At 40.9% G+C, this 15,540-nt stretch overlaps 2 protein-coding genes across 2 annotated transcripts; both read left to right on the forward strand.

The window, feature by feature from the left end:
• Positions 1-80: 80 nt before the first annotated feature.
• On the forward strand, positions 81-1,954 carry LOC143429879 (uncharacterized). Its single transcript, XM_076905709.1, has 3 exons — positions 81-195; positions 310-450; positions 520-1,954. The coding sequence occupies exons 2-3, from the start codon at positions 329-331 to the stop codon at positions 1,910-1,912; spliced, it is 1,515 nt and encodes a 504-aa protein (XP_076761824.1). The 5' UTR covers positions 81-195; positions 310-328; the 3' UTR covers positions 1,913-1,954.
• Positions 1,955-8,097: 6,143 nt separating this feature from the next.
• On the forward strand, positions 8,098-12,177 carry Jhbp-1 (take-out-like carrier protein). The gene is made up of 6 exons (XM_076905592.1): positions 8,098-8,253; positions 9,154-9,252; positions 10,308-10,458; positions 10,932-11,065; positions 11,279-11,428; positions 12,008-12,177. The coding sequence occupies exons 1-6, from the start codon at positions 8,190-8,192 to the stop codon at positions 12,160-12,162; spliced, it is 753 nt and encodes a 250-aa protein (XP_076761707.1). The 5' UTR covers positions 8,098-8,189; the 3' UTR covers positions 12,163-12,177.
• Positions 12,178-15,540: the final 3,363 nt, after the last annotated feature.

Here is a 15,540-nt window from a genome sequence, read left to right on the forward strand (position 1 = left end):
AAATGAGATTTGTCATCGTGGTAGAACTGTGCCGTGTCCGTCTGTTTACAGTGGACGCTTGGCGAACTTCAATTGATCAAATAAAAATAAACATTCCGACATGACGTTTTGCGTTCAAGCGGAATCGCGAGAATAGCGATTTAACGCGATGATTTGGGATATGAAACAGCTTGCAATCTGGACATGAATATTAAGGTAAATACGGAGAAATTGTAACCTTACGTTTGGAGGAGAACGATCTTTGTTGTACTTCTTAAATAAAGGTACCCTTATGTGTATTGATTAATGAGTTCAATGTTTAATTGACAGATGAACGTGTCACGATCATATGGATGAGAGTTTTCTCGAGAAAATAGATAGTCTACGTAAACAAAGTAGACTTTTGTTAACGCAAGTGAATGAGAATTCTAGAAGAGTTAAAGAAATTAAAAAATTATATTGCCAAAACTGGTGAGTATTTCATTTTCTATTCCACGTGTCAATTTCTTTGCGAAGTTACATTTTCATTCTTACTTGTAGGACACATGGAGAAAATTGTGGCAACAATGCTGGTGCAACAGGTTCATTGTACAAAGGGAACATTAAGTCATGGAAATTGAGGAACGATTCGAGTGGAGTCGGTGGAGCGTTACGTTCAGATTGTTTATGTAATAGCCCTAACCAGACGCTTGCATCAATGCCTAATACGTCAACGGTGAGGAGAGTGTTAACATCCTCGAAAAAACGTTCGGAACATCAGCATTGCCTAGAGAACGTTAGGAGAAAGTCAGTAAAGGGCTGTTATTGTAATCCTGAAACTAAAAAGGTGCAATTGAGGTCGACTAGAACAAGACAGAAGCAATATTCTCCCTGTAAAAGGTGCAAAAGTCACGCCAACTTCCCCGCTATAGTCATAGAAGACAACTACGAGAAGCCAGATTTAACTTCGCCTATCAGTTGTGAAACTTTGAGAAGAGTTCAAAGAATAGATTACGCACCGAGGTCTCAGTTTTTGCGCAATGTCAGAAGCAGGGTCTCCATTCTGCAATCAACGGCAGGAAGAGGAGATTGTCCAGAAACTTGTTACAAATCGCCGTGCTACCATGAATTCATGGCCAACAAAAATATATCCAAACCTCGTTCCATATATCAGTTGAAAACCGATGGGGATAAGCCGGAGAAATTAGAAATTGTCCACGCTCGAGTAAGATCGGAAACCAGCGACGAACAATTAAATTCTGGGATCGAAGTTGTAGAAAAGTCTAACAAAGGAGTTCAAGTATCCTTAGGAAGGCCTTCGAAGTACAAAGATGTGATCAAGAAAACTCTTTCCTCAAAGACGTCTGTACCTGATGTAAAGTCTAACTCTAGTTTGAATGTAGCATCTAAGAAGACGGTATCCAACAAAGGATGCCAGTGTTGCCAGAGAAGCATGTCGGAATATTCGAAGCCTACCTTGAATGAGATGAATCATGTTGATACAAAGGAATATCAAGATTCAGTTTGTACGAACAGATCGCACAAGGAAAACAAGGAATACCTCTCTGATAAAGAAGTGAGAGAACTGAAGAAATTTCGCGAACAGAACTACTTCGATACCCACGGATCCAATCACACTTTAGTATCGTCTAAATCTTCTGGTTCTTTGGAACAGTATCTGTTAAATGACAGGCTGTTCCCTGAACCAGTGAGAAGAGTCCACAAGAAAGATCTGGTCGTAACGATGCCTGCTTGCGCAACTGTGCAACGCAAACGAGTACACTATTTCCCTAGATATATCGTTCGCCAAGAGAAGGGCAATTTTAATGGTAATTGCAAAAAGAAACGTTGCCAGAGTTGCCCTTTAACTGGCCACGCCATAGATCTTGGGATCACAAAGATAAGAGCGCCCTTGAACAGTTTAGCCCTTAAATATCAGAAACGATTACCTTAACGGCAAATAATTTTTTATTGTAATTAATAGAATATATTGTGTGTCGACGAAGAAATAAAATACCCAACTCATTTTAGTTCTTCATAGCGTTAGCATTGACACAATTTTTATGTAGATCTTTTGGTATAGATTGCACGAATAAAATTATGTCGTGCACTTTCACCGAGAACATAGCGCGGTCTGTCCGATCGCGTTTAAATCTTTCAAGAAATGGATTTTTCCGAAGAAATTTTTAGAGTAGAGAAAATACGATTTGGAAATAAGATGAGACGATCAAAAAATCTAGCAGGATTCGTCGCTTCTTGCGACCATGATGAATCGACGACCTCTAACGAGTTCAAGCACGACTGATGTAAATTTCTATTGAATAAAAGATGCGGAACCGTGGTGTCTTCGTTTCGAATGTAATTAGGCACGATAGTTAAGCAAGCCCCTCGGTGGTACAATTATACATGTTTCTTTTCCCCATATTCTGGGTTTTACATAATGTTTTAGTACGTTGCCTAAAGGGATATTCACTTTGCATTCAATTATATATTCAGCATGAAATAAGAGGGAAAATCCGCGAGAGTTGAAATTATCACTCGAGAAAATTGTACAAACACGTGACGATCGTAAATCATGAGCTTGACCTTTGCACACCACTTTTCTGACCTTCATCTTCTTTTCATTGTGTCGTCAAATATTGTAGATACGAACAGAACGAGGATCGTTTGATAGACTCTCAGTTCTTCAGTCGCGCAACTTGGAAACCAAATTTTTACATATTTTTTTTCTTCAACCCACGAACGATGGTAGACTGAAAGAAGGAAAAGAACATACGCCTGCGAGATTTGATAGATTACGCCTGGCAAGGTCCAATTTGAAAGGCGAACTGCTTCAATATTTATACGAAGTTGTAAGATTCCTACGAAACGTGTAGCCTGATTTGTGAAAATCCTGCTGGCTCGTAAGAGAACTCGAAAGTACAAAAAAAATTGAGATTTCTCAATCAAATTGGGTACAATTATTATTTAATGGTAACATAAGTTAATAGCATGCAATAGACTACTGGATGCAATCAAAAAATGACCTACATTGGCAAACTAAATCGTTCGGTAGCGAACCAAGATATTCACTAGAGTTATACTTTGAAACCTTGAACGATAATTATCTTGCGTACATTTTTATGCATACGCAATTACCCTTCAACTCTTAAAATGAAAATATTCTCTTCAATTAAATTAGCAACGATGTTGTATACTTATTCACAGATGTCTTTTTGAATTGATTAATTGAATTCTCCTAGCGAAACCAGACTGCAATTTGAATCTGAGACTAATTTAAATTCAAATTGAATGCAATGCTTGCTCACCGTTGAATACATTATTATGTAGAATAACAATAATTGATAATGCTGACGTTTATGGGAATAATTAGATATTTGTTCGAGGAACATTGAACCTGTCGGGTATGGAGTCGTTAAACTCATTAAATGTCGATTCTAACGATGGATTAATGTCGAAGAAATACCTAGCGTACGTGGAACTGGTTTCTCGGTTTCTCAATGAACAAAAAGTTGAGAAATAATCGCGTGCCTGTTTAAACTATTCAATGTTTACGAAACGAAATCGCTCCTGCGTTCGTTTAAATATGTTTCTGTACAAGAATTACATATTCGCTATCATTTTATTATCAATAAGAAAGTTTACGTATTTTAAAAATCGAACCATCGAGAAAGTCAATCGAATTATCGTTCGATGTGTCTCTAATCTAGAATTTTTGAGTGCATTGAAGTATTGCACATTCTGAGAGCTCATTTAATATCACTGTTGACAATCGATACTTGTAACTTTCTATGGAAAAAGAATCCCAGACTGCGCAATTGCCGATCGAGTCCAGCAATTATTCACCAGGCGAAAAGAAAAAGCTGGAGGAATTTGCCATTTTCAATACGGAATCCGTGCCTCCTCGAAGAGGACGTCGTTTTGTAAATGGACGCCTGTTTGTTGTATAAATTAAAACTCGAACCGTCCGTATTTACTTCCCTCTGATTCATCGCGAACACTCCAGTGATCGGTTTTTCTCATTAAAACACGAATCGAGGAGTGCACTCGAGATACTCGTCACTCTTGCCGGCATTATCCAAGCGATTTTTATAACAGTTAAAAACCGCTTTATTTTTCCGCTAATATTATTCGTATTTTTTGTTTATACCTCAACAGTCCCTCCACCTTTTTCTTTCACGTTACCCGTTCCCTTTCCATGAAAAAGACGAAAACATCCAGATATTAATTCAGTCTATTATTTAAATAATGTTTTCCCTCCAACGGGATCCTGGTGTTTACATTCTTACATATTGTAGCTCGTGCTCCACAGTTATTTTTATTCAGGAAGATGTACCTGCTGATTACGAAACGAGGACCAGAATTGATGACCTTAAGAGAGCATGGAAATATCGGATTCGTTGAGTCGTAAAGGTTCAAGACCTTAACGCCGTGCGAAGTTCAGGCCGTGAACTCAGAGGAGGGCCAACGAGGGCGATGAACTAAGCAAATCAGATTCTTCCTGGTACCAATAAAGATCTTATCGTGTAGACACCAGGTTACATCTGGTTATTTTTTTTTTTTTTTTCAGTCGCAGATTGTGCGGTACTTCATAAGCATAATGGAGAATCGTCGTTACCTCAATTGGATGCGAGCGAGCAACAATTGCGACTCCTAAATCGATGCGAATTCATTACCAGTGAATCGGTCACGAACACTCTGATCAATTTTACATCGTTACTTCTTTCTTTAACCGTGGTTGGTTTGACCTTAATGTCTACATTCTGTACTATTTATATCCAAATGTATCAGTGATACTATTTTGGTTCAATTTCAGAGATATTGTCTGAAACGTTAATTGGAGAGAGAAAAAATTAACGCGATTAAAGACTGCTCGTTCGAACGTAAACTTTATCGTTCTCATTATAATTTCAAATGAACGAAATTACGTTATACCGTGTTCACCACTTACGAGCGTTGCGGTGTGTAATTAGCGTCGAATTGAACGTAACACAATCAGCAAACGGGAAGAAGGAGCAGCTAAAAGTTCTGCGTAATTACCTCACCATCAATCATGGATATTAAGGATGCTACTTGTATTTTATATTTATCGCTCTGACATTATTATTCTTCTAGTTTTATACATTAATTATAGCCACGCTGCACGAGATATGGGAATTTGCATTTGTTTACGGAAACGGTTAACGATATTTAATCGAAGTTGACGCAAAAAAAAAATGGTACTTGCAAAAAGTTGGAGCTATACATGTTCCATTCGAATTTAAGATTCACTAATTTTCCACTACTGATGGACCGTTCTGCCCTTCCTTTCGTTACGCAGATCATCCATCTTCTGGATTTACTATCTTTCATTTGTTAATCGCAATTGTTGTACGTACACGTACGTTGGCGTGTATTAATAGATTTATTCAATCTACTGTCACTTAATATCTTTAATTGTAAAAGTGTCGTGAGCTATAATCAACTGAAAAATTACGGACATATGCAATTGTAATGAATGAAATGACGATTCCAGTATTACGCATTCAGAGTAGATCACAACAACCAATGACTCATGCGAATAATCAAGGCATTTTTAACAATTTTATCGCTCTTTTTAATGCAGTTATTCACGTAATAATTGCGGTAATTAGAGAGGAAGGTCTCTTAACGAAATGTCAAATAATTCGCTTTCGGGACACCAAAGATATCGCTTTTAACATAAATATGGTCCCGCTGACAGCCATTACTAATCGAAAGCAATACGAAGAAGTCGTTCAGTAGCGCGTTAAATATTCTCGTAAAATTTTCTTCCAATATATACATATATATTCGTCGAAGATCATTAATATCCTCAATTAAGAAAGTCGTTCGATATCGTTTTAAATATTCCTCGAATTTTCGAACCCTCTGGTATTCGATGCATATTTGAACGTTGCTTCATTTACTCAAAATCCATTTAAACAAGTATAGAAGTCGAAATCGTAGGGTCAACCGAGCATTTTCATTGTTTACCACACGGGAAGATCGAGAGTAAGCGAGCTCCTGGACGATCGAACCACGAAACAGCCCCTGGCGACCGTGAACGCGTGACCTTAGTCGTTTTCGAGAAAGCCGTGTGCATATTTAACAGACGGTTCACATAGTACCAAGGCCTCGTCGTACGAATGTGTCCCACGATCGACCCAACGACGGCCACGGTGCCGATTGATCTCCACCGCGGCATAGATCGAAGGACCGATCGATCCTTCGCACGCAACCGCGGTGAACGCTTTCCTGCCACGAACCAGGGGGATTTGGACCTTGGCTGGCCATCGTCGATAAATGACGTACGAATGTCTCGTTTTTTTTGAAAATAATTTGCCATTTACAGATCGCAAACTCCAAGCGACGAGACCATAATTTTTGATTTATAGCAAGCGGTGGAGAGGAGATAATGGCGGCACGTGGAGGTCGCGAGAAATTGTGGAATGGCTGGTGAAGATTAGGAATACTCTTGGAAGACAACAACACCGAGTTGAGGGAAAAATAAAAATTTCACACGTGGAATTTTCAATTACTGACATTCTCTTATAAATTACGAGGAGCGATGATTTTCTCTGTTGTTCAGAACTGTTGGTCGGTCGCAAGAACTCCGATTATTATAGATAACAATTTCAGCCATCCAAAGCGTTTTTTATTGTCGTTCGTTGATTATGTTAAGTGGCCTGTGCCTGTCTTCGTGTCTAATAATATCGGCTCGAGATTTTTTTCTGGTTCCGCTCGCTTGAAATGCAGATGAAAGGAAAATTACTCCCTGTTCGTTGCGACATGAAACACCGAAAAAATGTCCAACACCTCGTTCTATTATATTTTAATATCACCGTGCGATCAGATTACGAACGGTACAAGAAATATTATTTAATTGACGCAAGGAAGTGGATGGCCTTTAATAAAAAGATTGAATCATTATTATATATGTGACGTAGACAGCAACTTCTGAATACGTAAACATCTACTGTGTAACGTTTCTTCTTATCCGTGTTACGTTAAATTGAAATAAATGCATGAATTTCTTTTACACAGTTTATCTTCGTAGATAAAAAAATTCAAGAGTAGGGAATTGGCAGTTTAAAATCCGAAATAAATATTCAAGAATTTCTTCTGTTCCGCAAACGTCTACTGTGTACGATTTCTTAACGGAGGATATTGGAAAAATTGCGATAAAAGGGATAAACAACGAAATTGTCGATTGACCATCAGATGAATTGGGAATATTTCGCAGACGCGATTAAATGCACAAATTCTTCCAGGCAGAACATCATGTCTGCGTGCACAAGATGTAACAACGTTCTGTTCTCTGTGGCTGCAATTTGCGGACGTAAATTAGCAAAGTAATTAACGAAGTCAATAAAACGAGGCGGAGGCGTGGAATCACAAAGGACACGGCCGTCTCAGGGCTTCTTTGAAACGGGTTGTTCACTTAAACGCGAGCAACAAATCAAACAAATAACTGGAAGAACCACGCAGGTATACAAAATAGTTTTTAAAAAAGGAATTAAATTTTTTTAGCAAATTTGAGAAAACCAGGAGAGCGAAGATACTCCGATAACGTACGTTAAACAACTGAGATCCGCTGAATAGAAAAATGAAGCAAACAAGAAGAAAGGTATAACATACCGGAAACCAATAAAAAAGTCCTAAAAAAACATGTCTTTGAAACTAACATCGTTTTTACAGCACGACAAAAAATTATAACAGCTACATCGATAAGAAATAGAAGAATTTAGATGGATAGCAGACCGATATTAATCAGAGGATGTTATAAACGTGTCGAGGAAGTAAGAATGGTGATCGAATGGACCGAGGAGGAAAAGCGCGAGGGTGGAAAGAAACGTGGAAAAAGACGGAGTCCTCCTTAGGAGCGTCTAAGGAGGAACGAGGACTCCAGAGATTTTCCATCGACGTCCTCGTCACCGCTCGCGATTAATGAGTCATCTCGAAGCTCGTGTTGGAAGCTCGTGTCCGCTTGTCCACACGTTTGATATATTAGTTGTAAGAATCCTTTTTCTTCTTTTTCGCATAATCTCGCGGGAAGAGACACGCGTACACGGCCAGGCGAGTGGTGGGGCGGTCGCGCCGCTTAAATACACTGCATCCATGATCGTTTCTTTCAGTTCAGAGTCAACTGTCCGAAGAAATTTCCACCTGGTCGACGAAAACACTTGTCGCGGACCTGTTCGTGAACTGGACGATCGGTAAATTAGTGGAAGATGTCGCTATTGGGGTTGTTCGTTGCGGCCATAGTCGTGGCGTGTACCACCGCTGTAGACCCGCGTAAGTAACTCTGGTGTATCTTCTTATTATTCGATCATCTTTGGTCGTTGATTCTTCGAGAGCATCTTAATTTTTAGACAGTTAGACTTTGTTCGAAATTAGTTTAAGGAAGCATTTCTTTGCTTTTTGTAGAATTGGTAAGGAGATGCTGAATTAAGCATAACACTGAAATAAAGCTTACTTGGATTCTTGTCTTTTTTCTGTGACAAGAAGATTGCTATTTAGTAATTCAGATAGTTTTTTCTATAATCCAAAGACAGCTTCTTCTACTGAAATTCGAAAGAGTCCTACATGGCTTTCCACACTTCCTATTTCCAATATCTCTTCTCCAATGAAGAAAACGGTGCAAAAGTAATTTTGGAATCATTTTACTTTCCTCTCGAGGCATCAATGACCAATCGCGTCCATCCAATACCATCCCTTTCTACTGAACTAGACCTCGCATGGCTTCCATCTTTCTTCCAACAGAAGAAACAACTCCCTTCCACAGACTTAACTACAGAATACTATAGAGCTTCAAAAAAATTCTTTACTGTATCCATGAAAGCAGAAAAATACACGTCACACGTATACGTTGGTGGATTCAACAGCCGTAGAAAAAAGTTGAAATCGAGGTCCACGTGGTCGCTGTAAAAATCTCTTTCGCGTTCGTTTTTAAATCGCTAATGAGAACGATCCGTCTCTCATTGATCGATCAATAGGAGATCCATTAGAGGAGACGCGTGCACGCTGCGAAAGAGAAAGTGAATTCGGTTCGAGTTCGCAACCGGTGCTGCACTTTATTGGATCCACTGCGACGCGGTGACCGGTGCTTGCGTAACCGTTCAGTGCGACATTTTTCCGCTTTTCTTCATTCCTCGAAAATTCGATCGACTTACTTTTCTAATTTTCTTTACTTAGCGAGCAACTGGAGGATATGCGACGCGTCCCAACCGACTGACCAGTACGACAGCTGCGTAGCGGAAGCCGCCAAAGATGCCATCGTTTCACTAGCCGGCGGTGAGCATTGTTCTCCGTTTATTTAGTTTCTCATTATTAACCAAGCGTAAATTGCGAATAATTATTGCGTTCACTGCGCATGTTTCTCGTTTATTCAGGATATTCAAGGCCAGTCTCTGATACGCGTATGTTTCACAGCTTTTTCGTTATATCTGTTGCTTTTTTATCGACCAAAAATTCATTAAGTGAAAAAAATCGCTAGAAATACTATTTTTTTTTTAATTCTTCAAGAAAAACAATCTTCTAATCAATTTGAATGAAACGTAAACTCTGAAACGTTCATCTGTTCCCTTTTCCACGATCTCCAAGTGGAGGAATGTGCAGAAATCGCGCGTTGATTTCACCAGAGCAACGCACGCCGAGTTTCTTCGAGACTAGCATCAGTTTCACCGAGTTAATCACGTCTGGCAATTCTCAGAGGCTCTCCTTGACCGTGTCGATCGACCCTTTGCCTCTCCATTCGTCGAAAGGATTCGTTTCCTTCCGAATTATGAAATCTGCTACACGAACGAATCGGAATGCGTAAAACACATTTTCATAACCGTGACAGGAAAAGCTTGTCACCTACCTGTTTCCTGTGCGTAATAAGAACGCGTAATTCCATCTTTGAATATTTCCAGGTTTTTCTGAGACCGCGCGCAGGATCTTTTTTTTCTTCTTCGACTAATTATTACTTTTCAGTTTCTGCCATTTTTTTTCAGTTACGTAAAAGACGCGTCTTTTGTTTTTGCGTACAGAGAATATTTACCACAATGCAAATTGGAGTTTAATATTTTTTAAAAATAAATTATCGATGAAGAAGAGACGCGAATGGTAGTTGGAAGTGTCTCTTATTGTGTCGGTTCGATCTCCTTTCTCTAGCTAAATTCTTAGACACAAATGTCAAGGGAATGCGTGTTCAGCGATAGAATAGCGATAGATTTGAAATTCTGGTATAGCGAGAAAATTGTCGAGTCTCTCTATTGCAAACTACTTTGAATAAAATATTAATTTACTGTTAATTCTTTGCTCTATTCTTCCGTGATTTCTCAAGAAGAGAATGAATATTTTCGCAGGCTTGAAGAGCTTCAAGATCCTGCCCATTGAACCATTGGCAGTGGACAGTGTAAGAATCGGGGAGTCTCAAGGATCCGTCAGTTTGAGGCAAGAGTATCGAAACATTAAATTGCACGGTCTCACGAAGAATCTCAAGATAGAGAACTATCAGTAAGTTCGATTTCCTCGCTCTATCCTTTCTCTATTAAAAAAAAATCATCTATCTTTTTATAGTAGCTACGATCGAAGAATCGTTCGAGATGTTAAATAGATTTCTTAACCAGTTCGTAACTAAAATTAATGTGATAAATACGACTATTAAACGTTGCGCAATCGTACACGAAAAGACTTTATAGCATCTGTTCGAGGTCCTCCCAAATATGGACGCGTGGAACCTTCGATTGAACCTTTGAAAATTTTCCATAACCCAGTGTCAACTAAGAATCATTCTGACAAATATCCTGTACTCAGCAATTTATTATTTCATTTTATCCTCTACATTTCTTTACACTTGTACAACACATGATCCTCGAGTAGCAATGCTTATGAAAAAGATACAAAAATGTCTGCATAAAACTATGTAACAGTTCTGCTAATTTTAGCCAAGAGCCATCACTGATCTAAGAATGATTGTACATTTTCAGCATCGACTGGGACAAGTGTTTGATGGCGTCCGATGCGTACAATCCTCAAGTGGATTTCGTCGCTGACTACAAAGTCGACGGGAAAGTGCTGCTTCTGCCTGTCACGGGGACTGGAAGATCCAACATCACCATGTGTAAATACATCTACTCGCGTGCCATTCGATCATTACTCCCATCGAATCGTTTCGAAACCCATGCAACATATCATTCGTAGATCAATATTGTCAGGTTCTGCGACACTCTTCTATTCAGACACCAATTTTTCGCTCTTCTCTCGACCACTTTTCTTCGTTCACTCCCCAATGGCCACGATAGTGACTAGACGATGACTGTTTCGATTGTTTCAGACGATCTGAAGACACGCAGCGAGATCTACTGCGAGAGGTACCAGAAGGACGGAGAGACTTATCTGAAAGTGAAGAAATACTTGGTGAAATTCAATCCTAAACACGTGAACCTGCAGTTCGACAATCTGTTCAACGGAGACAACATTTTGGGTAATTGAGGCTGATCTTGAAACAATTTGGTTACCTTGAAATGGGTTAGAAGATGCGTTAGAAAATCGAACGAACGATTTTCATGATTCATATTCCTCTGATGCGACGCGATTTGTTATTTACAAGCGAAATTATGCGATTATGCGTTAATTAGGAGGGAGCTCGTGATTTAGTAAGCGTCCACTAATATGGACGATTGGTATTCACCTCGTCGAGAGGTAAATCTAATCTTTGTTATCTGACGAGGTTTCTGTTTGAAATGAAACAGGAATAATTCATCGCGTGACACGTCTAAGCGGTTCCAGTAACATTGACCGTTTAGAAGATTAGCATCCATCCTGATTAGCCGGGTTAGTCACTGCCAACCGTAAATGGAAATTCGTAGATAATCTTCTATTCTTCCACGCGACAGCCTTGATTCGTTACAAGAGCCATGACTTTGTTCGATGCTCTTCCTTCGTTATTCTTCTTTGTTCCAGATAATTAAACGCAAATAGCTTCCAATCGTTTCATCATTATATGTAAGAACGAACGTGTTCGAGGTTTTTCATGAATTTTCGATCGTTTTCTGTTTCACAGGGGAACAAATGAATCGTTTCATCAATGAGAATTCCGATCTGCTCTTCAAAGAACTCCAAGGACCGTACGAGGAGACATTCGGATTGGTTTTCACCAAGATCAGCAACGATATCTTCAGCCGCGTGCCGATGAACAAATTATTCCCGTCCGCGTAGGCGACAGTATTGATCTCTACCTGTTCTCCTGTACTTCAACGAAACGAAAAACGATTGTATATATTGTACGTATGTTAAATTTCGCGGCGACCACCGCGATACTTGTCTCGTTACTGTAAGATACACTGTATGTACGTTTCTTTTGTTTTTAATATAAACAGTTTTAATTAATCGTTACTTTATAAAATATTCGAACCTTTGTTATTCTCTATTCTAAGTTGTACACGTTAATTATATACGTTAATTACGAATTCTAGTGCTTTTGTAAATGTTTCTCTATGTTCGCGCTACGTTTCGAATTTTCAAATGTTTGGCTCGTGGTACCATCTACTCAAACAGTGCTGGAATGGATCGCAAATCGTTATCGACAGCAAAGTAGACCTCTGAAAGACTTGTGGCGCCATCTCTTGCAGAAGTGCTGAAACTGGTCGAGCATTTAGTTCAGCACTTTTGCAAGAGATGGCGCCACCAGTCTTTCAGAGGTTTACTTTGCTGTCGATAATCGCGCGCGATCAGTTTGAGCACTTTTCACAGAGATGGCGCCACGCGTCTTTCAGTGGTCCACTTTGCTATCGATAACGATGTGCGAACAGTTTGAGCACTTTTCGCAGAGATGGCGCCACGGGTCTAAAATGAACTGATGAAAAGAGAGAGGTAGATAAGAAGAAAAAGACAGAGATAGAGAGGGATTTTCAAATATGTATCTGTACGAGTTCTAATACTATAAAATGTATCTACCTTGATTAATTATAATTGTATCGCGTTAACTTTAATGTACGCGTTCAATGCAATGATTCAGCAATGCACGTTGTTTAATCATGTATTATTCTTGTTAGAGATAAATATAAATACCAGGTGTTTTATTTTCTCAGATATAATACATACTTCGAATTGTACTAATTAGCTGACCATTCTTTCTTTCTGTGGGGTATGCGACAGGAAAAGGAATGAAAACGGAACATCTATAGAAAAACAGTATTAAAAATTTATTCACAATAGTTTAACCAATCGAGTAGCATTACTTTACATACAACAGTAATTTAAACCATTCTTCTAGTACAAAGTTTACAAAATTAAAGTCTCGATTGAGAAACGTCCTTCTTCCACTAATTCTTATACTACTTCCTTCAAGCATGCGCTCTGACAATATCCAAAGAAGTAATCTCGCATCCGCAGACCAAGAACGCATCAATCTAACACTCTTTCCACTCGATCGCTATTCAACACCGTAAGATACAAGATCCCATACGACGATGCGTCTATCCTGCATCTCCTGCAAGCCGCTACACATGTTCCCGTCCCTCAGCGTCGCTCCTACAGTCCCATCTCCCGCCAGGAGTAAATATCAAACAGTGAAAGAACGAATGGGGCCAATAAGGTGCACCCTGATGCGCACCCTCCATAAATTCCCACCCTAATAGAACGAGAAACCATCGGACGTCCCGATACATCCAAGAAAGAAAATCTTTCTCACAGTGAGACCACTTTTATTCGATCGAAAACGCGGGGACCACCTTGTCTCTCGATGTTGATTAAATTCTGTGATTTACAGGGACCATTTCCGGGCGTGACGCAAGATTTCATCCGCGAACAGGATACTTTATCGCCAATCGAACGATCTAGTGGTTCAGAGACAATACTGTTGGTAGATTCGATGGTATGAACGCGGAATCGAGAGGACATCCCATGCATCTCGATGGCGGTTGCAGTTACGCGCGGTGCAGTCGGTTTCGCAACGGTTCGCGGAAGGTCGCCGACGTAAAGGATTGTCTACTGCTCTAGGCCGTCGATACGCAGGTGTTTTCCGACGCTCGCGTCGCGACAAGGCTGCCCACGATGCCTGCGAACGCGTATCCGGTTGTCCGACTCGCAAGGCCGTCGCCATTGGACTTAGAGAGAGAGAGCCAGCAGCGCCTCTGTAGAAAGCGATTCGAACGCGCGCGACTCTGATGGCTTCCTCGCGGACTCGACACGTCTCGACGACTTTTCTGATCGTTCGTTCGAGGGGGTGTGCACGTGCATTATCATCTGACACCTTGTCCACTGTCTCGAACGCGGGCCTCGCTGAACACACTTTCGAACGAATCGCTCGCTGGCTGTTTCTGCAATCTCGCGCGACGGAATTTTTTCTCACCCGCCTCCTACCCGCTGGAGGTTTTATGGTAATGCAGCGCTTGATAGTATCTAATGAGACGAGGAAATCGCGACGGTAAATTGGATTAGCGGAGGTGTACCCTGGCCGTTGCGTCACTCGAGATATGATTCTTTGAGCGCAACCGTGTGGACTTGCTCGCGTTCAGAATCGAGCGGTTAATTTTCCAAGCAACCATCCAGATCAACGACAATACGAGACCTAACTCAATTAACTTCCTTAATAAGGAGGAACCGCGCGATTTCGTATAAAATTATTCGTTTCGAATACGATACAGTGACCAAACAGTCCAGATACCGCCGCTCCCATATTGCATTTGCATTACGCGAGGTGCCATTTCTATGGAAATGAAGGGGGGTGCGCAAAGCTGACGCGGTGAATAAAAGGAGCCAGAGGAATTGGAACTGGTCCCATACAACATAATCTGTTAAACGGGCCCCCGTTTAAAGCGCACCCCTCGGATCCGCGGGCAAACACGCATTCGTATGCGAGGCCACGCGTCCGCGAGACGTTTCGCCCGTCGTAACATAGAGATCTCCTCGTCTCGTCCCGTGAATTCTGCGCGCCGCTGTCGCATGCGTTGGTCGAAATTTCGCCGGTCGAAGGCTGCCCGCGCGCATTCCCACCTTTTTGCCGCGACCCAAGCGCCTCGATCTCTCGCCCGCCAAGAGAATCGAAGCCGCGGCTTCCTCTCCCCTCAATTACTCGCCACCAGGCCCAAATACGTCTCGTCCGATATAGTCATGAAATTAAATCGCACATTAAAGGTCCGCGTAGCCCTCGCGACGGGTCGTTCGCCAGTCGACACCATCGCGAGGCCTTCCGATCATGGGTAACGCGACGCAGAGAGATGCTCTCGTGAAAGTGAAACGTCCTCGACGGGTACGATTCACGAAAATCGGCAGGAGGAGTCAAAGTTTGAAGGATAATGTCTTCGCCCACGATGCCATCGCTAAATCCGCGTCTCGATTAGTACAAGTCGACGTAGAGAGCGCCTGGAGACACGCTAATCGCGACTTTCACCTCTCCGCGTAATCGCAAGTCGGACGATCATGCGGCAGCCTTGTTTACCGACAGCGAAAATCTGAACTGACGTTCTTAATTAAATTCTACTATCATTTTTCAGTGAGAAGCGATCCGCTGTGGGTGGATTAGCATCGCGCAGCTTCGCGTTGGGAAAGTTTCTCTGTGCTGTGAGCTTTATCATCGATGGGCGACCTCTTTAT

Source organism: Xylocopa sonorina, chromosome 12 (assembly GCF_050948175.1).
Source record: "Xylocopa sonorina isolate GNS202 chromosome 12, iyXylSono1_principal, whole genome shotgun sequence".
NCBI lineage: Eukaryota > Metazoa > Arthropoda > Insecta > Hymenoptera > Apidae > Xylocopa > Xylocopa sonorina.